Genomic DNA, 23646 nt, shown 5'->3' on the forward strand with positions numbered 1-23646 from the left:
CATCGCATCGGGGCACGGTGGGAGCTTGCTGGGGGTTGGGGGGCTGCTCGCCTTGGCGTGCCTCTCTTCCCCCCCGCGGGATTGCTGCGGGGCAGCCCAAGGCGGAGGGGAATAAGGGCAGGCAGACCGGGTGTGCGTGGCAGGGGACGTGGCAGCGTGTGCAGCTCAGCCCGGACCTGCCGCTCCGGCCCCGCGCAGCGCCTTGTGCCCGATTCTGAGGTGGGAATCGTGCCAGACCTTCCAGGCTGCGACAATAAGCCTGTAAAGTGCTTTGAGATCTTGGCCGGAGGAGTGCTTGCGAGCTGTTAAGGTCTCTCCTAAATTGAAGCAGGAGGTTTTGTGCCACTAAAAGCTGTCTGTTCATATAGACCCAGCTTAGAAGTGGTTGTCTGCAAGCTTCTTGCCTTGGCTGTCCCTTTAAAGTCGCTTGTTTCTTCCCACTGAGCACAGCTACCAGTAATGCTGTCCATGCTGAAATACATGATGCTTTTTAGATACACTTATCTTCAGCAAGACTCATATAGCTAGCTCTTGGCATGCAGAACAACTGTCTCTGGGTACAGCAAGTCCTGAACACCCTGGTGAGGCTGATATGACAACAGCTGAGCCAACAGGTAATGGGCACCCCAGGGAATGCAGCCTTGTACCTTTTGCAGAGGCATGCTAGAAGAGAAAAAGTCACGTTTGTGATGTCTCTATGTGCAAGAGGACTCATTACGAGCCTGCAGCTTAGAAAAGCAAGAAGGCGCACTGAGTGTGTGAAGGAGAAGGGCTTGGTGAGGGGGTCTGCAAGCTCCCAGCTGATGTGCAGAGTAATAAAGGGAGGAGTTCTGGGGAAGTTTCTTGACCTGTTTTGTTCCAAGCAGATGTAACTTGGGCCAAAAAGGGGTCCTTTGAAAAACAGAAATCCAGCTCAGGTGAAAGTTAAAGGCTAGAAATGTCACCAAGTGGGTAAAATGATGTTAAGACGACTGAAAGGAGACTTCAAGATGTGAAGAAAGGTTATACTGCAACTGGGAGTGGGAAGCTTGCAAGGGAGGTGCCAGGGTTTGATGGCTCTTGAAGGTATCGGTGGCAATCAGCAGGGAGTTAAGGAGGAGCAAATTTCAGTCCTCTTACTGTTCCTCAACTAGCAAGAGGAGGAGGAGGTACCTACTTCCTTTTCTTCTCCCTCTCTCTCCTGGCTTCTGCCCACAGGGGTGGATGCGGGGAAGGTATGCATGGTGCAACAAAGTGGGAAATTTGAGCACGGCAAGTCATTGCAGCCAGCTGATTCATCTGAGGGTTCGGGGAGGGTTGAAGGGTTAAGGAAAGCATGTGTGTGCATAACCACATGTCCTGGGGAGCTGGAGAGCAGCAAGTGTTGTCTTTAGCGTTCAGTAAAACACCACAGGCATTTATGGGCTACTGAGCTTGGTGCTGTCGGATTATTTGGCTGAAACAATTATTAGCTGAATGTCAAAGGAAAGAAACCAACTGGCATTTTTTCCATAAAAATGACATGATTGTGAATTTCTGTTACGATTTTTTTTTCTCTGCATGATGAATAGAAAAACAGGGAGGGGGGTGAGGGGTTGGGTTGGTTTTTTTTTTGCTTAAGTAGCTTGGGTTGTCAAAAGATTGTCTTTAAAGAGCTTCATGGTTGTGGTATTGGCAGTGAAGTGCTGGTATGGACTAGAAGAGATCAAGGCATGGAAAGCTAAAGACTGTTTTGCTTTTGAAATGATAGAAGTGGATAGGGACTGAGGCTCTTGCCGCTGCTTTCATATTAAAAGGTGTGTGGAAAGCATGGTGCAGCTGGGGATGCCACCCCTACGCAGGGGTGGCCTTGAGCGGAGAAGATACAGCCGTGTGACGGTCCTCCAGCAATCTGTAACGGGGAGCTGCTTCTCACACACAGACTATTGTGGCGCTTGAAAAGCTTGCTAGAACCTGTTAGGTGCTCCGCGGACTTGTAAACAAGGTGGAGAGGTCTTGAGGACAGCTTGACTTTTCATGCAAAACCTCTGGACCGCCGGGTAGTTAACATGGCAGGTGAGGCAGTTCCTAACAGCGTGTTGTATTGTGGTTGTCTCCTTTCCCTCCCCTTTATCGCTGCGCTTCACCGGGGATCTGCTGCTCCCTCGGGGCTGCTGTGCCTTCCCCCCGGCTGGTACCCAAAGCTCTGGAGTAAGGTTGGTTCAGACGGGGAGTCGGGAGGTAGGGACACACTTTACTTACGTAATTTTTCAGTCACCTTGTAAAGCAAGAAGGGTCGTGTCTTGCAGTTCTGTGGGTTGTACAGAATCTAAGGCCATTGTGCAATATTTTTAAAACAACAAATACGTAATTTGTCTCGCCTGTTGTACGGTTGTGCTGTGTCTGTCTGATTGCAGTGGCAGAGGCCAAGCCTTTTCTCACTGGATTTGTTACTAACTAGAAATGCAGGGCTGTGTCAGGGCAGAGGAGAACTGAGAGCTTGTAAGGCATACAGAGAAGCTATCCTGCTGGCACTTTTTTTTTTTTTTATCTTCCATTGTTTTGATCTAGAAGACAATTGGAAGTAGAAAAGCCTCTTGCACCACATGTTCTTGCTGTCCCTGCTCAATTAAGAGAAGCCCCAGAGTTTGTCTAAGCTACTTTCAAATGCTCCAAACTCTGTGTCATCTCTGTGCTCTGACAGAGATCTTCAGCCTTTTTTTTTCTCTTGATGATCAGTTCAAGCTTCACTTCAATGTGCTTTGTTTTGCTTTCTCTAACATTTACATCCTTCAAGTATCTGTCCTTGACTACCAGCCTTCCTCTGCCCCCACATCAGCTAATCCTCAGTTGAGCTCTCCATATTCAGCTTTTAACTATTCCTTGTGTGATGGTTTCTGAAGCTTTTTTTCAGGTTTGTTGTGCTTTTCTGACCTCCCACCACTTTTTCAGCTTCTTGTAATGAGGTGCCCAGTCTGAGCAGAGTGCTGCAGAAGAAATCACATTTTGGGGATAGCAGGTGTCACTCCAGACAGTGGCTGCAGAGAATCAGGGGGGTTATTTTTATTTTTAAACGGAGCAATCTGCAAGTTTTGGCAATTACTTTCTGGAATGAAGTCTGGATAGTGTCAAACTGCAGCTTTTTAGTGGCCTCCCCCCCACCGTGAATGCAGGCTTGCTTTTCCTGCTCACCTCTGATGGATCCCTTGGGAATTGCATACAGACCCTGGATCAAATGCTTCTTACTTCCAGCATAGTCCTCTCTTGGAGCTGCTGACATGGCATCTGATCTTGGATGACCTCCCTATTGCCCTCAGTCTTCTCCCACTTCCCTGTGAAATCTAATAGTTTGGATCACTGTCACGAGGAAACCTCTGTTTTTATTGTTTAAGTTTTTTTTTGAGGGTTCTTACATCTTTTGAGCAGAGGAAATACTGGCTTAATTTTAGAAATCTCTTATAAACAACCTTGCATGGATTCGCAGGCCATGTAAACGTGAGTGAAAATTAAATTGCCTCCAACCGTGTTGCTGCTGCTGTACCTTTCCGAGGTTTTAATTGCTGTTTAACTTTGGTGTCCGCTATTGAGAGCGGAGCTGGGATTGCAGTGAGGGCGATGCTTTGGGCGTATAATAGGTTTGAGCGTGCCTGTGGACAGGCATGTGTGTTTTGGAAGACGAACGCAGCTGAAATATTTTGCTTGCTTTGACCGAGGGCCCGGTTTTTCACCATAGAAATTCAGGGCAAAGCTCCTGTTCGTTTTGCTGGTTCAGGCATGAGCCCTTCCTCGCCCCAAATACCGGGCTGGGCTGGGCGCGGGCCGCAGCGCTTGGTCCGCCTCTGCCTGCCTCTCTCCTCAGAGGGTGTTTTATCATCATTAATAACAAATCTGTATTCTGTGGGAGCTCAAAGATGGGAGTTTTTCTTTCTCCCTCTGAGACAAAAATGCTTCCAAGCCAGCGGATTTCATGCAATTTATTTTGGGCGAGGTGGATGCTGGTTAGCTGAAAATGGAATTTGCAGTTTATTCATTTGTAAGTGTCCCAAAGACTCCAATAAAGAGAGGATTTCTGTGCTCCTGGGTTTTTGCTTCTCCTGCTAAGTTTTGGCTTTAAGCTTCTTGAAGGCGTCCCTTCTCGAAGTGGCTGGGGAGGGTTAGGAGGCTATCATACCACAAACAGATCTTTCTGATGATATGTTTCATACTTAGGTTTGCGGCTGTAATCAGATTGGTGGCTTATCCGGGTTGGATCAAGTCTGGCAGGACTGTGAATACTCAAAGGCACGGTTTGTCTGCATGGGCTGGGAGGAGGGTGGCGATGGAAATTTTATCCCAGCTACCAGTTTCTTTTTCCTTTCTCCTTCAGATTGAGGATGCAGCTATTACTGAGTGGGGCGTTGATTTATTTTAATTACAGATTTTGTAAATTAGATGTGTTCTTCTGGAATTTGAGTTCGCTTCTGAATATAAAAAAATGTTCTCCCCCCTACTTCCCAGAAGAAAGAAAAAACATCAGTTCCACCTTTGTAGAGTTGGCAAATGCTGTGGGCAAGGGGGCAAATGTGGAATTTCCAGGGAAGTGGGGAGTGGATACGGCACCCAGTAATCCCCAGCTGTGAGGCCAGTTTGTACTGGGTGAGCACTGCCAGAGGCTGGGTCTGGAGCCCCAGCAGGAAAAAAGGACCCCACCTTAAGGTTTTCAGTGGTTTGGGGTTTTTAAGATTATTTTTTAAAAATGCTTGCAAGGGCTTTTTTGTGGAGTTGGGTTTTTTATGTATTAAAAATTCTTCCAAAGTTTTGCTTAATGTTTGCCACGCAGTGTGGGGCAGCTCTTTCTAAGGTGGAGGTGGATTCCTGAGAGGCTTTCTGCCTTCTCAGGAGCAGGATATTTTCTAAGGCTATGACTAATAAAAATTGGATTGGGGTCATCATAATTAACTGACTGGAATATGATACTGCGCCACAACACAGTGATTCCTCTCTTTCAGAGTCATTTCAACCTGGTATTGCTTATAACTGAACGCTCTCAAAGCATTTCAGGGTTGCTTATATCATTATGTAACTCAATACAGCCAGTAATTGATAGTCATTACAACAATTGCCTACATAATTTCTCTCAATTTTATTCTTGTTTTGACTTTCGTTTGCCGCCTGTTGTCAGATGAGATCCGCTTTGAACGCAGAATTTTATTATTATTTTTTTTTTCTCCGGCTTTCGATTTTTGCAAAACAAATGACTTCCCATTCTCCGCAGCCTGCAGCCCTGCTTGGGCAGGGTGATCTGCTGGGCCACCCTCAGCTTCCCCCCTCCCCTGGGACCGTCGGGCTCCCAGTATGAGAAAGCTGCTGTTACTGCCCCTGTGACAGCAGGCAGTGGGGCGGGAGGGGACCCTGGCTTGCTTTTCCCTGTTTCTCCTGCCTGGCTCCATCCTTTCAAAATCCTGCTTGGGTTTCTGGTGTGGGGCTCAGGGCTGGTTCTTCCACGTGAGCCTGGAGCGGGTGTTTGCTTAAATTCAAACACCCGTGGAAAGAGAGTGGGCACAACACCACCAGGCTGGTTCTGGGGAGCCTCACCTTAGGTGAGGGACGCGCCAGAAAGCGAGCTCCAACGACTTGAAGCTTAAAATGCCATCTGACTCATCGGGTCCGAGCCCGTGGTTTGGCAGGAAGGCGTGTTCATGGGGATGAACAGGATTAGGGAGCGATTTGAGATCCTGCTACTGTGTTCACATTGGAAAATGTGCCTGCTGACACAGATACTGAGTTTGTCCTTGGGGAGCTGTGCATTTTGTGCTCTCAGTGGCACTTCAGGTCCCCCATGCCGAAAGCATTTCCAGCTCCTCTTGGACTGTAATGTGTGTTCTTGGTGCTGCATTAAGCTGTCTGGAGCCACTCTCCTGTCGGTGCTTTTTTGTGACATCTGCAGTACAGCTGTTTGCTTGACTAGCCGAACCAAGGCTGCAAGACAGTCATGCTTCTCTAGTTGTTCAAGTCCCGCAGACACCCACCCCACCCCCCCCCCCCCAAAAAAGCTCCTCTCAGCCTCTATTTTCCACTTTAAAAGCACTGTGTCTTTCATTCCCCTCTCAAACTGATCTATAACAGGATGCTCCTCCCTGGAGGAAGCCCGTGCTGAGCTGTGCCGTAGCGTTGCTGGTGGCCCCTGCATCGCCGGGGACGCAGGTGGAGGCAACAGGGGGGTCCACGCGTGGGTGGGTCGTGTCACGAAGGCGGAGCACGCGTGGGATGCTGCCAAAGGCCGATGCCTGCCACCAGTGCTGCTGAGCTGTAGGTCCAGGTCGGAGGCTTCCCAGTGGAGACGAAGACTTCATCTGCACACAGCGGGAGAGACGTCGTGGATTTCATAAGGCCTACAAATCGCTGTTTCTTAATATCTCTGTGTGTTTCTGTTTGATAGCAGGAAGATACTGGAATAGCTACGGGCTCAAAGGGAGCTCACCCTCCGTGTGCATAGCGGAGGGTCACAGTTCAGGTCAGTGGTGCCTGCTTTGGGAACCCACAACATGCAAACCCAAGGAATACCCCTGAAATTTGTTAGGGCGGTGGAAATGCCGCCTTGGGCTTTCTGCATTGCTCAGTTGGACAGAAATTGTCTCTTCTTCCTAAACTTTGATTCATGATGAGGTTTCCCCTTCTCTGTAGAGTGTCTGCTGGAGTTGGTACAGGTCAGTGTAAGTTATTAACAGCTTTGTGGGTTGTGGGGGAGGAGGGAAGAGGAGGAAGCATGACCAAGGGCGACGCTGGGGATAGATTCCTCCCAAACTGCTGCTACTGCCAAGCTGGAGTGGATGGCATTTGCTCTGCAGGGGGAAAGCAGGCCGAAAGCGGGCTTGAGCAGAACTCGAAAGAAAAATCAAAGCTGCCTAAGTGGTGGTAGGTAGTTCCGCAGCACGCTGCTGTTGTGGTTTTGGGGCTGGGCTGGGTTTTTTTTTTTCCGATGGAGGTGAGGAAATGAGAGCGGTGGCCAGAGCACCACCGGCGGCTCGCCTCCCAGCTGCGGGTGTGCGGCGGGGCTCACCGCTGCTGGCACGAGGCTTCCTGACGGCTCTGAACGTCCTGGCACCGATGCCTGTTTAGCCCTGGTTTTGGAAAGGGTCTTCCCCTTCTCTGGGGAGAAAAGTGCTCTTAAAGCAGGGACACGCGGCGGCTGCTGGGGAGAAGGGGTCCAGGTTGCTTGGTGCTCAGCATGCTCCAAGCACAGCTCGTCCCCGGCCTGCTCCTTACGTTGTAAAAGCAAAAAAAAAAACCTTGTAGTAGAAATACCGGCAATACCAACCTGCTGAATTTGCTCGCTGTGTTTACTTGAGGCGACTCATTTAGCCGAAACAAGCAATCGAGTGACAGTGGTATCTGACGCAAACTTGAGTGCTTGCTTAAATGACACCAATTCTGGTGTCGCCTGTGTGGGTCCTGGCTCTGGCGTGTCCCCGGCACTGCAGAGGCCACCAGGGCCCTGTCGTGGGACAGGGACAGCTCTGGGGATGTCCCGTGGTGCTGTATGGGGAGAGCAGCACTGCTGTCCACGTTACAAGGGTTGGTTGCAGCTGGTGGCCAGGCTTTCTTTGCAAGCTGAGTGTCCCTCTGTTAGGTTACTTTGTGAGCAGCCTGGTAGTCTCCTGATTTTTTTATTTATTTTTTTTTAATAACGCACTGTAGCTCTTCAGGAAAAGAAGAGCTATTGTTCCCTCTGCTACAATATCCCTTGGTGAAATACCGGTAGCGTGATGTTGAGTTTGAGTCACTGCTGCTTCTGGCAGGGATTTTCAGCTTGCAAACTGCCGGGCTGTTCCTGCTTACTCCTGTCCCCTGAGAAGGAGCAAAACTGAAGGGGGATGACCCGGTGCTGGGAACCGCAAAATCTGGCAAGACTCGGTGGAGCCGATTGCCGACAGCTCTGTGGAAAATCCATTTGCCAGAGTCCAATAGGAAACTGGGCTGCAGCAAAATGTGCAGGAGGTAAAAGCCCAAACCAACAATTTTTTTGAGAAAAGAAGCTGGCAAGGGCAAGAGACAAATGGGGAATGTTTGCTGCCGTGGGGTGCGGGGCATGGTGCCGGACCAGGATCCGCACAGCTGCTCTGCGGATCTGCACTCCTGAGCAAATGCCGCGTGAAACGGGGGGCTCTGCCTGGGGGGGGCCCTTCTCCTGCTTGGGGAAGGTGTCGCTGTGTTGAAAGCGAAACTGTTCTAATGGGAAAATAATGCTCAGTTCCACTTTGGCTTTATAAGCTGATCAGGACCTTGTGGCCTTCACCACTGCCTTTGGCTGCGGAGGAATTAAAAGGTGTCTGTTGCTTCTCTTGCATGGCCACATTCCTTATTTTTCCCAGGGGAGTAGCAGGTCTTTGCCCTGCTCACTGTGTGTGCGTGAGGAGATTACAGCTGGGCAAAAAAAAAAAAAAAAAAAATTTGGATAACCTTGTGGAATTTTTTCCTATGCCTGCTAAGTGGATGCAGCAACTAGCTAATCCTCTCCTGGCTACTTGGAGCTCTGGGACTACTGTGCTGGCAGGCGAACAGCGGAAGGATGTGGCGAGCAGAAGCCCTGAAAGCTCCAAGGGAGATGCTGGGGACCTCGGTGTGCGATAGGAAACTCGCTCTTGGACTTGGTGCTGCACCTCTTCAGGCTCCGTGGAGCATCACGCCCTTGGTGGCAGCGTGGGTGGCATGGCAGAGGTGTAGTGGATGGAGGAGAGATGCTGGTGGGAGAGGTAGGACCGAAAGCAGAGAGGCAGGTCCCTTGGGAAGGGCAGGTGACTTGGCTGCCAGCCTGGCAGAGACCTGCAAGGCTGTGCTGGAGTGTGAGGAGCAAAATCCAGAGCTCCTGCAGCTCCTCTGCTTGGAGGAGCTGATGGGTGCTGGGCTTGTGGTGGCCGCTGGAGAAGCATTAACACTGTCGTAGGTATTTTTTTGTTGTTGAGAGCCTCATATGCCTGGTGCGTACAGTCCCATCCTGAAGTCCTGGGCTTCCCAAGCTATGCATGGCCCCTTCATTCATCTGCCTTTTGAGAATCTACCTCTGAGCCTAGAAACTGTTCTGGGCTGCACTTTTTTTTTTTTTTTTTTTTTTTTTTTTCTCTCTGGCATGTCTGCTTTGTGTACTTGCCTTTGCACAAACAGCCCTTTCTGAAGGCTGCGTGAAGGGTTGCCAAAAGGAGGGAAATAATTTGAGGCGGTTCTAAAAAAGAAATGAGTCTTTATGCTTTGCTGATCTCTGAATCATGCTTGTTTGTATTACGATAAACTTAGTTTTGACAGTGTGGCAGGCTCAGTCTGGTTGGGGAAGGCGAGTTAGTTCTCTCACGCTCAGCTCTAATATTTAGCTGCCTGGCTGGGGACAGGCTCGTGTCTTGTTCTCACCTGGACTTCACCTCTGCAGCTCAAGAGGATTCTTGTGCTCACCAAATTCCCAGGGTTTGCAAGTTGAGAGATGCAACTCTCTGCCCTCTGCTTTCATGATTTGCTTGTTTGTGCATTGGCAGTAAAAGGTTTCTACTTTTCCTGGTTATTGTGATCTTGTTTTAGAGATCATAGCATGTAAATTGTATTTTGGAGAGGGTGAATTAGTAAAAGTGACTCCCGAGCTAGTGAGTGGATTTATTCTGGGATATGCTGTGAGATCTTTTTGAGCTGCTTTCTAACCTGGTTGGAAGGAAACAGAAGCAAAAGCTGCAGTCCTGGATTTATAAGCCCAGCCAGTCTGTTCTGTAACCAAACAGCCCCCATCACAGAAATACTTGGTTTTGTTGCAGGGGACTTTACATGAAACTACACCAGGCACCGCACAATGTTCAGCATCTTAAAATGCCAGGTCCTCAGTGTGTGACCTCCTGGCATGTTTTATTGAATTGCTTTTTGTCTGTTTGGCTCAGCTGTGAAATCCTGTGTGGGTTTTCTGCCCCAGTTCTGTGATGCAGCAGGATGCAGCCGTCCCGCCTCCAGCCTGGGGTGACTTCGGTTGTGGCACTTGGCTCTCACCCCAAGGGTGGCTCCAGCCTACGTAAATGCATGTGTTTTATGTAAGAAGTAACCTAGCACCAAACATTTTATTTCTCTTTTATTTTTTTTTTTTTTTTCATCAAGTCTCCTGCCTCTGAGCTGTGTGTTTGGAAGGGTGAGAACAGGTTTCCTGTGTCATTAGTGGAACAAAAGCTAGAAACAAAGCCTTCGATGTTTTGGAGGGTGGAGGGGAGAAAACTTGTCAAGTTTCATTAAACAAATGATTATGTTTATAGTAGAGTGTCTCTGCTGAAGCCTTTGAGCACCTAGGTAGGAACAGGAAATCTGGAACACTTGAGACACATGCAATTACATTTGGATAAAACCATTTCAGTGTAACTTATGTTCCTGTTAATGTTTCCAAACCATCCTTAGAGTTGTTTCTTTAAATGTGTTTTTATGCTTCAGTGACAACAGTTGATGGACAATTTGGAAATAGTCATACTTGATATTTGAGAACACACTTAAAAATACGACAAAGCAAGGCTCCTGAAGTCATGGTGAGTGTAGAGGTATTACAGCTGCCTTGCAGATAAGCCTTGCAGCTGGTAGGGTTAGTTCAAAAAGGTCCCGTACTCATGCCTGTTATGTAGTACAGTCCAGAGGAATTTCTACCAGCAGGTGAGAAACCCAAAACTGCTGAATATGGGTAATCTGGGGTAGCAAAGACATCCTGCAGTTCAACCCACGCTACGTGCCCTGGGTCTGGCTGAGTGCACTGATTTGTTCTGGTTTCATGCGAGGCTGGGCAGGAAGGGTCTGGCTCCTCAGGCTTTTCTGACTGCCAGCTCTTTAAAACATTCTGGCTTCTCTTTCTTCTTCTGGTTGAATTTGAGCACTGTAAGGAAAGTCTTTTCCTTTGCATGTTCCTGATGTGTATGGCACCCAGTGGTTTTGGGAGGGAAACGCAGGAGACTTGCCTCTTCTCCATCAACTTTGGGCTTGCTCTTGGCTCACAGTTGACTTGGAGACTTCTTCCTTCCCCTTCCAAAAAGGGCAAGTAATAGTTTGCTGGAGAGGGAATTGTCCCCTGTTCATTATGGATTCACATCTCTCTCCTCTGGTATTTCCTGCGCCTGCAGAAAGAGCCTGCTGACCCGGGGAGAGGCTGGCATCGTGCCTCAGGGTGCAGGGCCAAAGCCGGCTGGGTGCAAGATTGGTATAGAAACTGCCCCAAGTATGCAGCAGGCACCAAAAGTTGATGGCGTGCCACGCAGCTTTTCTCTTGGGTAAATAGGAAGAAAGGGTTTGTTAGGCAAGTGGATGTGTTAAATGGTGAGGATATCATCTTCCTGGGCAGGGGGGAAAGGAAGGGAGCTTGTTCCCCTGAGGAACTTGCTCAGTTTCTTTTAAGGAAACAGTCGAGCTGCTGGGGCTTCTCTCCCTTGGTTTATGGGTGATCCCTCTCCTCTTCTGGTTCTTTAAACACTTGCAGGCTGATGGAGAACCACAGGAGGCTTACTCCCTTTTTGCCTTGCCTAGTGGGTTTGATTATTTATTCTGGCGCAGGAAAAGATGAGAATCTTTGTCTCCTTCTCAGAAAGATGCCTTAGTTCTTGGTTTCAAGTACTAGACTGATAGCAGAGGGCCCTGCAGTTCTTGAAGTCTCTGGGACTGAAGTGGCAGCAAGGACAGGTAACTGCTGTGGGAGGGACACTGGGGACAGCATCTTCACTGGGTGCTGCTGGTGGTGGGGCCGGGAACGGAGGTTTGACGAGACACGGTGTGCCCGCTGATCGGGAGCTGAGCGCAGCACTCGCAGCAGCCTTGGGTAAGTGCTGCCACTTGTGAAATAAATAATGCAGTTCTTGCACTGCTTACTCATAATTGACCATGGCTTCTTCCTCTAATGAAGTCTGTCCCCTTGAGGGCATTTTAAAGGTTAGTTAATTAGGTGTAGTTGCAGCTGAATAGAAACCTGCTCTGAGGTTCTCCTTGCTTTCTGTAGTGCCGGATCCTTTAGCAAATTATGGATTTGCTTCCTATAAACGTTACTAGAGCCAGTGTAATCCCAATTTATCAGCCTTCCGCTTGGCTTGCTTGGTTACGTCGATGAAGCTGCAGAAGTGAAGCGCTGGAACGGGATCGGTGTGACCTGGCTTTGGGATCGATGTGACCGTGGTTCGGATCACAGCAGCAGTCTGGGAAATAATGTCGCATGAAGCAACATGAAGTTATACTCACATTGTTGGCACATTAATGCGCTCTCAGCAGCCAGCACAGGGAGGATAGATGTGGTCTTAGTCCAGACAAATGCTGCATTAACAGGGATCAGTTCATTTCAGCTGATCACGTTGCAACCTATTGATTTAGCGACTGCACGATCTAAAGAGGAGGGCTATAGAGGGACAGCTATGTCTTTCACAAGTTGTACAGCTGCTCCAGTATTTGCCTGCAGGAGGTTCAGCAGTTCCAGCATGTTTGCACATTTCCCAAAGACTAAAAAATACAACTACTCTGACTTCTGTAATTAGCACTTAAAAATATTATTATTTTTTTCTTGAAAGGATGGGTTTAGCCTTGAGAGACAAAGTAGGTTTTTACAAACAAATGAGTGTGTTGGTTCATACCCTTCTGTTAAATGCAGAGGGTAGAGATGCTGCATCCACCTTTGCATAACCATGAGAGATTTTTACATTGCATGTGCTCGCTCTGTTAAATTCCTGTGTACCACTTCAGGCCAAAGATCTGGCTAAACACAGAGGAGAGCATCAGGCATGAGTCCTCGTCTGTACTTTAGAGTATTGCTCACTAAAAATCTCCTCTATTTGGCAGTTATGCCCATGTGGCACTTGTTTTACTCTCCGCTTGGGTTCAGAGACTGTGTGACTTGCAACACCGTTTTCCCCCCAAAGATAAAAGATGTCCAGAGCAGATTTGGGCTTCTTGCAGGCAGAACAGGGTAGTTAGTTACGTGAGAGGTGCCTGAATTTTTCTGTCCTATCTCAGTTAAACAGGATTTGTGGACCCCTGTATTCCCAGAACTGGTCTGGACCTGGTTATTTAGCGTAAATAAGTTTCCTGTGTTTAAAGCTCCAAGACCCACTGGAATTTTAGGAAATTTTTGGTCCTCTGTTTTGCTTGAGACCCCTCAAGTTATAAATTGGCAGAGAAGGTGTGCTGGCCCACGCAGTGGCTGCTGGCTGGCGGGGGTCTGCTCCTGCCCTCCCATGTGTTGTCCTTTCTTGAGACCCCTCTTACTGGCAGCACGAAGTAGGCAAAGCCCAGTACTGCTGGACGTGGCAGGTCCTTGTGAACCAGACTGCTACCATCCAAAGACTTTGGATGAGGAGAGGTGGTTTGAGCAGCCTTTTTTTTAAGGCCAAACAGAAGATAAAAGCTGGCTTTGGGCATGTTTAACATAGCGTGGGGCCTTGCACCAAGCTGGGCAGGGATCTAAGCAGCAGAGCGTGCGGGCAGCAAAGGGGAGCATGGTCCAGCTGGAGAAAATGAAAAGTAGAGGCTGATAGAAAAAGCTCAGCATTAGATTAAAAGTGCAGCTTTATTTTCTGTTTGTACTACTTCAGAGGCTGTGTTCAAGCTGAATGTCCAGGCGTGTGGGGAACGATGTCTGCATTCACTGTGCTTGATCATGCAAAGCTGATTAAACAGCTACATAAATGTTTTGGAAACCTTTCTGGCCTGTTAACAGTGATGGTGAAAAGCTGCAGTCACTTGCTTCCCCTTGTGCGTACCGAGGGTCCTTGCCCGCTGAAGGGGTGGCTGTTTTCTCTCCCTAGACTTTCCTCAAAGGCACCGGGTGGAAACTGGCCCTTTGGAAGCTGATGCTGAAGCTGCACCTTGTCTAGCGTGGACCAGGCTTCCTTGCCTGGTCCTGCCTCGCTCTGTGGTTAAATTTGACCACAGAGGCCCATTTCTTCCGGATGGGAAGAGACAAGGGTAAGGTCCTCAAACCTATTAGTCTCCTGTAATATTCCACTGAGGCGAGAAATTTCCTACGGATAAATAGTTTGGGAAGAGGTGGTGGCAAGAAGTGTGTGGAGCTGGTGTGGGTTTGTAGGAGGGAGGCTGTGTAGGTGTCAGGGGCCCAAGGTGCCTCCGTTTTCATTTCATCCCTCTGTAATGGAGCTCTGCTCCTTTCGAGCTGTGCGGGGTGGGATGGTTTTTCCCTGCCCCGGTCCCTGCCTTGCAGCTTGCTGACAACCGCACGTTTGCGTCGAGGGGGCTCGTGTGCGCAGCCCGGCTTGCCGAGCCCAGCAGGCAGCGGTGGAGGGGCCGGGAACCAGAGCCAACCGGGATGTACACACGAAACCACCACGTATTTTCTCTGACCACCACAACCTCGTTGTTGGAATGCCTGCCTGAGGTGGGGATACCCAACCTGCCCTTGTGCTAAGCGGTTGCTTTCAGAGCTCTGGTCGAGTGCCTTAAATGCTCACTTTTTAGGTTAAACCTTTGCTTTTCTGTAGAAATAATTCAAGTGAGTGAAGTCCGAATGGGTTTTGAATTGCTTGCAGGTAGCTGCTGCTTTTTGCAACAGTCCCCAGCCAGAGCTGGCTGCTGCTATCAAGTCAAATAAGATCCCCGGTGAAGGTCCTCCTCTGGCAGTTGTGTTAACAGCTCATCTGATGTTTTGGGCTAAAACCAAGGCCCAGCCAGCAATAAGCATGCAGTGTCACCCAGTCAGAATCTGGACTGGGCTTACTGCTTTTGTGGATTTTTTTCCTGCATGGGCTGGTCTGTCCCTCTTGATTGCTCCAGTGGCCAAAACATGCCAAGCCAGATGCCCAGTTCAACCAGACTCTTGGTGAGTCTCTGTTCCATATCAGAACAGGTCTCTTGGTGTCTTTCTAACAGCTCGCTGGGTTCTCTAGGTCTCTAACATCTCTCTAGGTTCTTGCACATAATCCATGTGGTTGGTCCCTTTGAGGGCCTGAGAGCAGAAGTCATCTGTTAAGCAGACCACATCTTCACCCTTGCTCAGTTTCCCATGACTTACCTCGGTGCTTGTCCTGTTACTCAGAAGACTGAGACCACACGTTGAATCCTTTCCAAGGAAAGGAGGGAGCAACTTCAAGGCGAAAACATCTGTTTTTGCTTATCGCAGTGTGTGTGAGACTGCAGGTGCGCAAGTTCTTGGTGGGAACTGCAACCTGCTTGCTGGCCTGCCTCGAGTATTTGGGGATATTTAGCAAGAATATGTCAGTATCGATTTCCCCTCTTTGTCTCCTGGATTTGCTTCCAGAATCTATGTAGAGTAAAGGATTACTGAAATGCTGACTTATTACTCTCACTGTTGTATCATCAAATAACCAGCTTATGTGGTGTGGTGGGCAAGACCTGGTTGTGGCTAGGCTGGAAGCATCATCCATGTGAGATAATATACGACTGTCGGAGCTGAGCTCCACCATCTCTTTCTTGTGGGGTGCCTGGCTGCTGTGGCCACTAGAAATCTCCCAACCTTGTTTCACCCCTCAGAAGAATTTCTTTTTGGAAGCTGATTCAGCCCCAGTCTCTGCCAGAATATGAAGGAAAACTGGCAGGCTCAGGGGTTACAAGGAGGGTTTCGGCTGGCCAGCACAGCCCTTGCTCCTTTTGGAGATCAGTGCTTAAAACAAAGACAGTGGGTATTTTATTCTGCTGAATCCATCTGCTGTGTGGTGGAGACGTGGAGCGTCCGTAAGGATAAAGAGAAGAGGCCTGGAGCTTCCTTTTCCTTTTCCTCCAGCCTGCTTAACAGGGCCACACACAGCTGGGGAATCCCTAACCCCCCTGGAAAACTTTCATTGTGTGGCTGCCAAGCCTTTGTGTTAATTTGAATTTGGAGTTGTCACCTTTGGCTTAGCTGAGGCTCAGAGTCGCTTACTGAACTGATTTCACTGCATCCAAGCAAGGAAGCTCTCTTTGTGCTCCACAGGGTGGGGAAGCCCTTAACAGCCGGTAAAGCAGTACAGCGTGGTGCTGGCATACGCGCTCGGAGGTGGCTTGGTCGGAGGGAGTTGTTGGAGGTGGGTGTTGGTTGGCAGCAGATCTTGTTGGTTTTGGAAGGCAAAACACCCTGCCAGTGCGCAGAGCTCTTTAATACAGAAGAAGATGTGGTAGCGTGTGGTTGGTGCAATGAGTAGTTCTTGTTCTGTTGTTGAGATGTTAGATAACCTCCCTCCTCCTCCCCAGTCTGCTTCCCTCTCAGTGTCCCTTACCACGAGAAATCCCTTACAGACTCGTGCCAGAGCTCATTCCACCTTTGGTCAGGGCTGTGCCTCATCCCCAGCACAGGGGTGAGCAGAGCCCCTTTGGCAGCGCTCACCACCGGTTCTGCTTGTGCCTGTGCTCAGCTTAAGGTAGATGGACTTCAGGTAGTTTAAACCTCTCACTTTCCACCAGGATTTAAATCAGCTATTTAAACCGTGTCTGACTCATTAATGCTCTGTATTTCTAGCTGTTCCTTCTTCAGAAAGAGTTTGTAACCAGCTACAAACATGCACATGAAGCAAAACCTTTGTTTTGAATGTTTCTTGCTGGCAAAAAGCAGCCAGCACCTCCCTGTGACTAGCTTATATCTGCCTGGTTTTAACTTAACACTGCAGTTTGGTAGACTGTTAACTTTTTTGCTTTTGTACGAACAGGAGTGTGGCGTTAACTACTCCGCTCTTGCAGATTAGTCTTCAGCTAAAACCAACAAATCTGTGACTTAAGAGCTGCTAAGATTTGGTAATCTAAACCAGTTTGAGCCGTAATGCTTGGGGTTTTTCCCAACTGTCCTAGTAAAGTAGTGTTTTTAGCTTAGTCATCAAATTGAAGAAATGGAGAAAACTGGCGGTGAACCCAGGAGCGAGATGCTGGAGCTGCCGCTGGCCCTTTCCAGTGCGGGTGGCTCGGGCCCCGACAGCTCGGGAGTGAACGAGGCGGCAGCGGGGTGACGCCGAGGACCTTCGTTTGGCATCCTTCAAGCTCTTGATGTACCCTGTCTTGAATAGTGTGTGTAGTTCTGACCTTTGTCTTCGAAAAGGATGGGGGGGGGGAGGTGGAGAGAGAACAAGAAACACGATTGAAATGGCCGAGGGGCTGGAGCAGCAGCCTTGTAAAGGGAGGGTGGGCAGGCTGGGACCCCTCCAGGAGGAGAGTAGGGTCCAGGGGGATCACATTTGCAGCTTGCTGTATCTTTTGGTGGTAGAACTGGGAGGCAGTTGAGGAACTGGCACAAAATGGGTGCAGAAGAGTTAAGGCGCTCCTGCACAGAGCAGGTAGTAAGCTGCTGGAGCTCGCAGCCCCAGGGCGGTGGAGGCAAGTTGGGATGCTGGTGGGCAGCGAGGGGCCTGGGCAGGGATGTCCCCCCCCCAGCATCCCTGGCTCCATCACTGTGGGTGCTGGGAGATACTGGGTGCTGGCCCGCAGGACACAGCCTCTGCTCTCCCTGGGCAGCTCCCTGCCGGGGCTGGGGGCACTGCTGGTGTGCCTGTGTTCTGTGTGTTGTGAGCTCTTCTGAGCACCAGTGGCCACTCACGCTCAGTCTGGCAATGTCTCACGTGTGTTATTTAATGGTCCGAGTTCTTTTTAAGCCTGGACCAGCACAGATATACTACAATGGGCTTGAGCTTTATCAGTTGCGTGGCTTTTGTTTGCATCTGTAATGTCAGGGTTGTGAAGTTTTAAGAAACGTTCCCTTCGTTTCCCCCTGCCTACAGCTTCATTTAAATGCATAGGTGGTTCTTTTGCATAAACAAAATACCCGTCCAGCTGCTCTGTCTCTTTTGCACAAGCACCAGTGTGGGAGAGGTGCCTCGCTGGGGTATTGTCATGAGGGCTTGGAACTCTCCTTGGCCCTGAGAAGCTGCCCGCGGTGCAGCAGCACTGTGAGCCGCCCTGCCTGGCATGTCCCATGTGTCATCATGGCTGGATCTTTACAGAAACTACACTTTAGAGTGTGTCCTGATAATCACTTACAGGCTTGTCAAGTCTGATTAGATGTCACTTGCGTTTCTGTTATCTATATACACAGATAACGAATTAAGCTACAGCTTTTGACTCAGAAGCTGCCAGATGCATTAACTGGAGCCAACGCATTCCTGAGAGTTGTTTTTATTAGTCTAAAATACCTTTGTTTAACATACAAGAAGCCTGACTCATCCATGTCAATGTGTGCCATGTGAGTTCAGCAGTTTTGCTATCTGTCTATTGGAAAAAGTTCCCCAGAAAACTTGAAAAGATGCTTGTGTTGTCATCTTCCCTGTTCATGATGGTGTAAGCCAGCAGGTGAGCAAGGCTGGGTCGCACTGGGGTTTGGGGGGTTCCCTCGTGGCAACCCCATAGCGGCAGAGCTGAGTGGTTTTTATGGTCTGAGCCCTGTGGTTTCCTCCGTGCCGACAGCGTATTCACCGCTGCTGCAGGGGGGTGGGATGTCTTAAGCAGAGGCATCTCGTTCCTCCCCACATCATCTTTGAAACCATGTGGACGCGCAGGTGAACAGCTCTGGGTGTGTGGCAGATGTGATTTTCCTGCATAAACGCATACCTGGGTTTAAGAAAAAACAAAAAGAAAGCAAACCGACCCCCCAGCTGATGTGTAATGAGCCCGGCAGCTCTGAGCACCTCGGTGGGGCTTGGTCGCCCTCCTCACCCTTAGATGTAAGTCTCCTCTTAAATGCGAGGTTTCCTTCCCTGGAAGGAGAGGTTTGGTGATGCGCCATCTTTTTCTCCAAGAACAAGCCAAAACATCAAAAGGCAACTGGTTGTGCTCATGAGAGCTGAACAAAGCCAGCACTGCAGACCCCCTGTGCGACAGCTCGGGGGGAGGAGGAGAGCTCGGTGTGTTTGGCAGGGCGAGGGCAGCGGTGCGGGCAGCCTTTGAGCACCGAGCAAATTGTGCGGTTCCCTTTTGCACCCTGCTTCCTCCTGGGCTTGTTTCTGAGCTGAAGGATGTGGCTCTAAAATACACATAGGTGCCTCAGTATCTCTTAAAGTGAGGGTCTGCATATTTTTGAAAGCAGAAAAAACATCTGATTGTCTCGGTTTGAGAAGCATCAGTGATGTAAAGGGTTTTCTGAAGGGCAGGCTTGTGGCAGCCTGGAATCACACGCGCCTTTGTTTGGACCATGAGGAATGACTTTGGTTTCGCCCTCAGAGTGTAGCTTGTTCTGCTTCAAGTGCCCAGATCATCCTTGCCAGCTCTCACAAGCGTTCCTTGCTCCACGTGTGTGCCTGCTCCGGCACACACATCCTAATCCTTGCTAGCTGACGTGATTCCCTCCCCCCTCGGGCATTGTCTAATTCTGAAAATGTTTCAAATATATGACCTAAATTTGTAACGTGGAACAGTTCATTACCACAGAATCGTCTTAATTGGACTCTTCTACCAGGCAGCCTATTACCGAGTTTTCCCAATTAAGATAGGACCTCTTTAAAAAACAAAAATAAACAAATTCCTGGCAGAGAAGGACTGAGTTGCAAGAAATACTGCCCTAACCTATGTTTCAGGACTAAGCAATAGTTTCAGCGCCAGCTAAGTACTAATTAACCTCTCTTTACTGATTACTTATGTTCCCTTCAAGGAGAATGGCCACAATTTGCTGTCATTAGCTCAAATCTTTTTTTTTTTTTAAGGAGGAAAGATTTGTTACAAGGTCTTCCTCTGATGGAAGATGCTATTTTCTCAAAGGGTCTATGGGTAACACTGCTTTTGTGGTTGCAGGTAAAGGACCTAACAAAGTACCTCGATCCAAGCGGTCTTGGGGTCATCAGCTTTGAAGATTTCCATCGAGGGATCAGAGCTATCAAAAATGGAGGTGAGTTTGCTGCTGTGCTGAGAGTGAGGACAGGAAGACACCAAATTTAACACCACTGGGGTTAACTGAGCTGAGAAGTTGCTTGGTGAAAACAAACTGGGTTTGGTTTTCTGAAAAGTTACTGCTCTGTGTTGGGTGGAGAGGAAGAGGGGGAGAGGTTGGGTGCATTTAATAATGGAGTTAAAAAAGGTGGTACAAGTAGTTGTGGTGGTGGTTGCAAGTTTCCTGTTTATCAGGAAAGTTCCTTCCTAAACATACACTGGAAACAGAAAAGCTATCGAGAGAAAAATCCCTTCTGGTTTGGTGTCTGCTCTCATCTATGGTTTTGTGGGGGTTTGCTGCTCTGACCGAGGAGCAACTCTTGGCTGACACGCTGCTGGAGATGTCTGTCTGCCTGCTGCAGAGTGTAACATCTTCCAAATGCTGGCCACTAGTGCATTTGCCTTCGCTCCAAATATTTGGAGGTTCAGCATGCTCACATGATTTCTAGCAAGAAACACATTAAGCAAGAGCTTTGAACTCACTGACTGGTAGGTAATCTTTAAACAGGCCTGTGACAATCCCCGTGTTGCTCTTGATGGGCTTGTTGCGAGTACTGCCAGAGCGATAGCTTGGTGAAATGTGAAGTATCTTTCTGGCTGGGTTGGCATTTGAACTTCTTTGCTGAAGAAAAACTTGTTTTTTCAGTTTGCGATTCATCTCTAACAGGAGTGTCGGAGGGTCACTTGGGGGAAGTGTGTTGTTAAGGGCAGGGTGTGAAAAATATTGGAAGCTGAGCAGTTGTAATTTTAAATGTGCAAATATGAATTATCATACTTGAACGTATATCAATTCTGTTCAGAGCGATGCTTGTCTTAAATTTCAGCATTGCTTTTAGGCAGCAATGAACACGCACCATGTCAGCCCCGTGTGCTGAGCATGCCTTTGAGTGCTGATACAAGCAAAGATGTGAAAAGACTAAGTATTCCTATACAAACCACGTTTGTTTCATAAGCAGAAAGCCCTCAAAGTAGAAGGAACTTCTGTTTTTCTGTCGACTGTCCATCCTTCCTTCTGCTCCCCCCTCCCACCCTCAGCTTATTTGTGCTCAGGGTTGTAGTGTTTCATGGTAGCACCGAAGTTTTCATGGCTGGTGTGGCTTGACAGTGCAGCTGATTCCCAGTTCTCGTGATGCAGGAGGAAATGCAGCATGCTATTAATTTGTAATAAATTGCTATTGGAGTAGAGCATGTTTGTGAAAGCTCTGGCTTGTATTTCTTTTCAATAATTCATTGCTCTGGTATTGTGTTATATTAATTGAATGGAAAAAGCAGATCCAGACAAAGCTTTTAGGATCTCTATTTATTAAACTTGAAAGAGATTGATATGTATTTATTACAGTGGTTAAGAAAGGCAGAGCGCTCTAACATTGCACGGCATTAAGCAGTTATAAAAGAAACCCCGGACAGGGTACAGAGCGAGTTCCTTTGAGTCTCACCAGCTGCCCAGTTTCTCATGTTGAAATGATCTTGAGAATTTGCTGCTGCTGTTGAGACAGTCAATATTGATCATCCCTTTGTGAAGAAAGAGGTTATGGTTGCTGCTGGGTGGCCCTTTTAACAAAGTTTTGTTAATTAGCTGGGCCTATTTTTAGCCAGAGATAGTTCTGTTGCATTTCCTGGTACTCTGTAGTTCTTTGGTCAGTCACTGAAGGGAGACCTGATGTAAGCTTGTACCTTGCAGTGTCTGTCTTAATGTAGGTAAGGGTTTATTTCTGAAGCTGCTCTACTTTTCTTTCCCTCTCCCCCCGCTCTTGGAGACTTTCTGTAGGAGAGTAGCTGTGGTTTTACTTGAGCACTTATGGTCTGGCTTGGCAAACTGAAGGTGCAGTTACAAAGCTAGCAAAACTTCCATGGTCAGCGGCTTTCCTTACAATTGCTTTTGTGTTCAGTTGGCCTTTCTGTCCAGGGAGGATACTAAACATCTTGGTCTGATTCCTGTGCCAGCTGTTTGAGGTGTGTTCCCACTGGCCGAGGAACGTGCCGATCTAGGACTCCTTGAACTTCCCTCCGCCTTCAGTGCGGAGCAAAGCACCATTTACCCGCTCAGCACTGAAAGCCGCAATGCCACCTCCCTGCCCTTTCCCCACCGTGGCCAGCATTACCTGGCCAGACAGAGTTTACAACAGCAAAGGGATGGGAATTGTTTCGTGGTAGCAAAGTGACCTGCGTGCTACAGAAGCTGGATTTGAGGCTTTAATTGAGAGTCTTTTAGCTAGTTGTGGCTGTCTTATCTTCTACCCTTCCCAAAGAGAAGGCTTAATAGGAGAACATGGTCCTCACGTGTGTATAGATGTGCCGGCTGCGTTTATATGTGACTGCCATCCGAGTGCTTTGGGTGGTGGAGCCTGGGTGGCCCGCAGGCTCTCCCCTGTGCGGGAGGCAGCGAGCCCGTGGCTCTCGGGCGGTTGGGCTCGGTTTCAGGCCCAGCTCCGAGCCGTCTGCCGGGAGCGGGCTGGCACGGGGACCGCGGGGGACCGCCCGGGCACGGCGAGGCAGGCTCAGAGATGCCCCTGGGACAAGTTCAGCTCCTCGCAACCTGCTGTGTCCCGGCCCTTCCCGCTCATGTGGCTGCTGGGACACCCACGTCCTCCCCCCGCTCCACGAAGCGTGAGGTTTGCCCGCTTTTAAAGCGTGTGTGGATGGTGCCTGGACAACGAACGGGCCAGTCCTGCAGTATGTAAATAGCAAAGCAGAGGGGGGGAACTGTGGAACAAACATTGGCAGTGCGTCAGGGATGATAAATAACTCTGAAAAGTGGAATTTTATGTCCTTGTATTGCAAAATTTGAGCAAAAGCTGATAATGTAGTGGAGGCAGTAATAATACTTACGGGAAGGAGAGTATGTTAAAGAAGCCAGATGAGGTGTGTAATGCCTAGGGAATCCGCAGCCAGAGGAAAACCTGGTGTACCCAGCTACCATCAGTGAGATCCAACACGATATCTTTCTAGTCTGCATGGGAAGAGGAATGGAGAGGGAGCCCGCGTGACTGCTGCATTCGTCGTGCTTAGAAGCTACAGCTCATGGGGGATCTCCTCTGTGAGAAACAGTTTTAAGGGATTGTATGCAAGCTACTTAAACTCAGACCAGGAGTAAGGTCTCTATTTGTCTGGCAAGGAGCTGAGCCGGGGACTGAGGGTAGTGAGATGGTGTCTGTAATTTGAAGCCATGGTGCCTGGACCAGAGAGCAACTCCAGTCTGCTGCACGGTGGATGCAGGAACTGCTGCTGGAGGGGGAGTTAGTTGGCAAACACCAAGTACGGGTAGTGTCAGCCACAGCTGGATTCAGACAAAAAAGGGTTGTGCTCACAAGCAGATTCTTTTATTTGACGGGATATTTTAAAACCTTTTAAGCTTCAGATACCTGTTTCGTTGTTTTTTTTTTTTTTTTTTTTTTTTTCTACAGAGGCCTCTCAACATCCACTAGGACATATTTAATGTCTCTTCTTTGTAGCAGACCAGTACTCTCACTTGAACTCAAACAGTAATGAACGAGTTGTGTAATCCATGCACGTGCTCTGGGCTGAAACATCTGTAAGATCTGTCTTCCGAAGAAAAGCCCACTGAAAATGGGCTATGTGCAGGTACCCCCCCTGCACGCAGGGGGATGGCTGTTAGTGTCGGTTCAAATAACCACACTGTCAGGCAGGGGAAGGTGCGTTCCTGGAGCTCGCAGCCTCATCCATCCCTTCTGCCTTGGCTTCTTATCCCTGAACAAAGGGGCCCCTGTGCATCGAGGGCAGACAGCGCATCCACTGAGAAATAGATGTGTTCATGAGCTCAAGGGAGATCCTGAGGATGGAAATAGTCAAATGTGGTTTTTTTGTTGTTTTGTTTTGTTGTTGTTGTTGTTGTTTTGTTTTGTTTTGTTTGTTGTTGGGTTTTTT

The 23646-nt window shown here is 48.7% G+C and overlaps 1 protein-coding gene across 4 annotated transcripts in view; it reads left to right on the forward strand.

The window, feature by feature from the left end:
* Positions 1–23646, forward strand: part of RAB11FIP3 (RAB11 family interacting protein 3) — a 79579-nt gene that overhangs the window by 1883 nt on the left and 54050 nt on the right. For all 4 annotated transcript variants that reach the window (XM_042798567.1, XM_042798569.1, XM_042798568.1 and 1 more), the window contains exon 2: positions 19627–19720. In XM_042798567.1, coding sequence (XP_042654501.1) covers positions 19627–19720 — 94 coding nt within the window. The remainder of the gene's footprint in view (positions 1–19626; positions 19721–23646) is intronic.

This window comes from Tyto alba, unplaced genomic scaffold, assembly GCF_018691265.1.
Source record: "Tyto alba isolate M040663 unplaced genomic scaffold, T.alba_DEE_v4.0 Super-Scaffold_28, whole genome shotgun sequence".
Classification (NCBI taxonomy): Eukaryota; Metazoa; Chordata; class Aves; order Strigiformes; family Tytonidae; genus Tyto; species Tyto alba.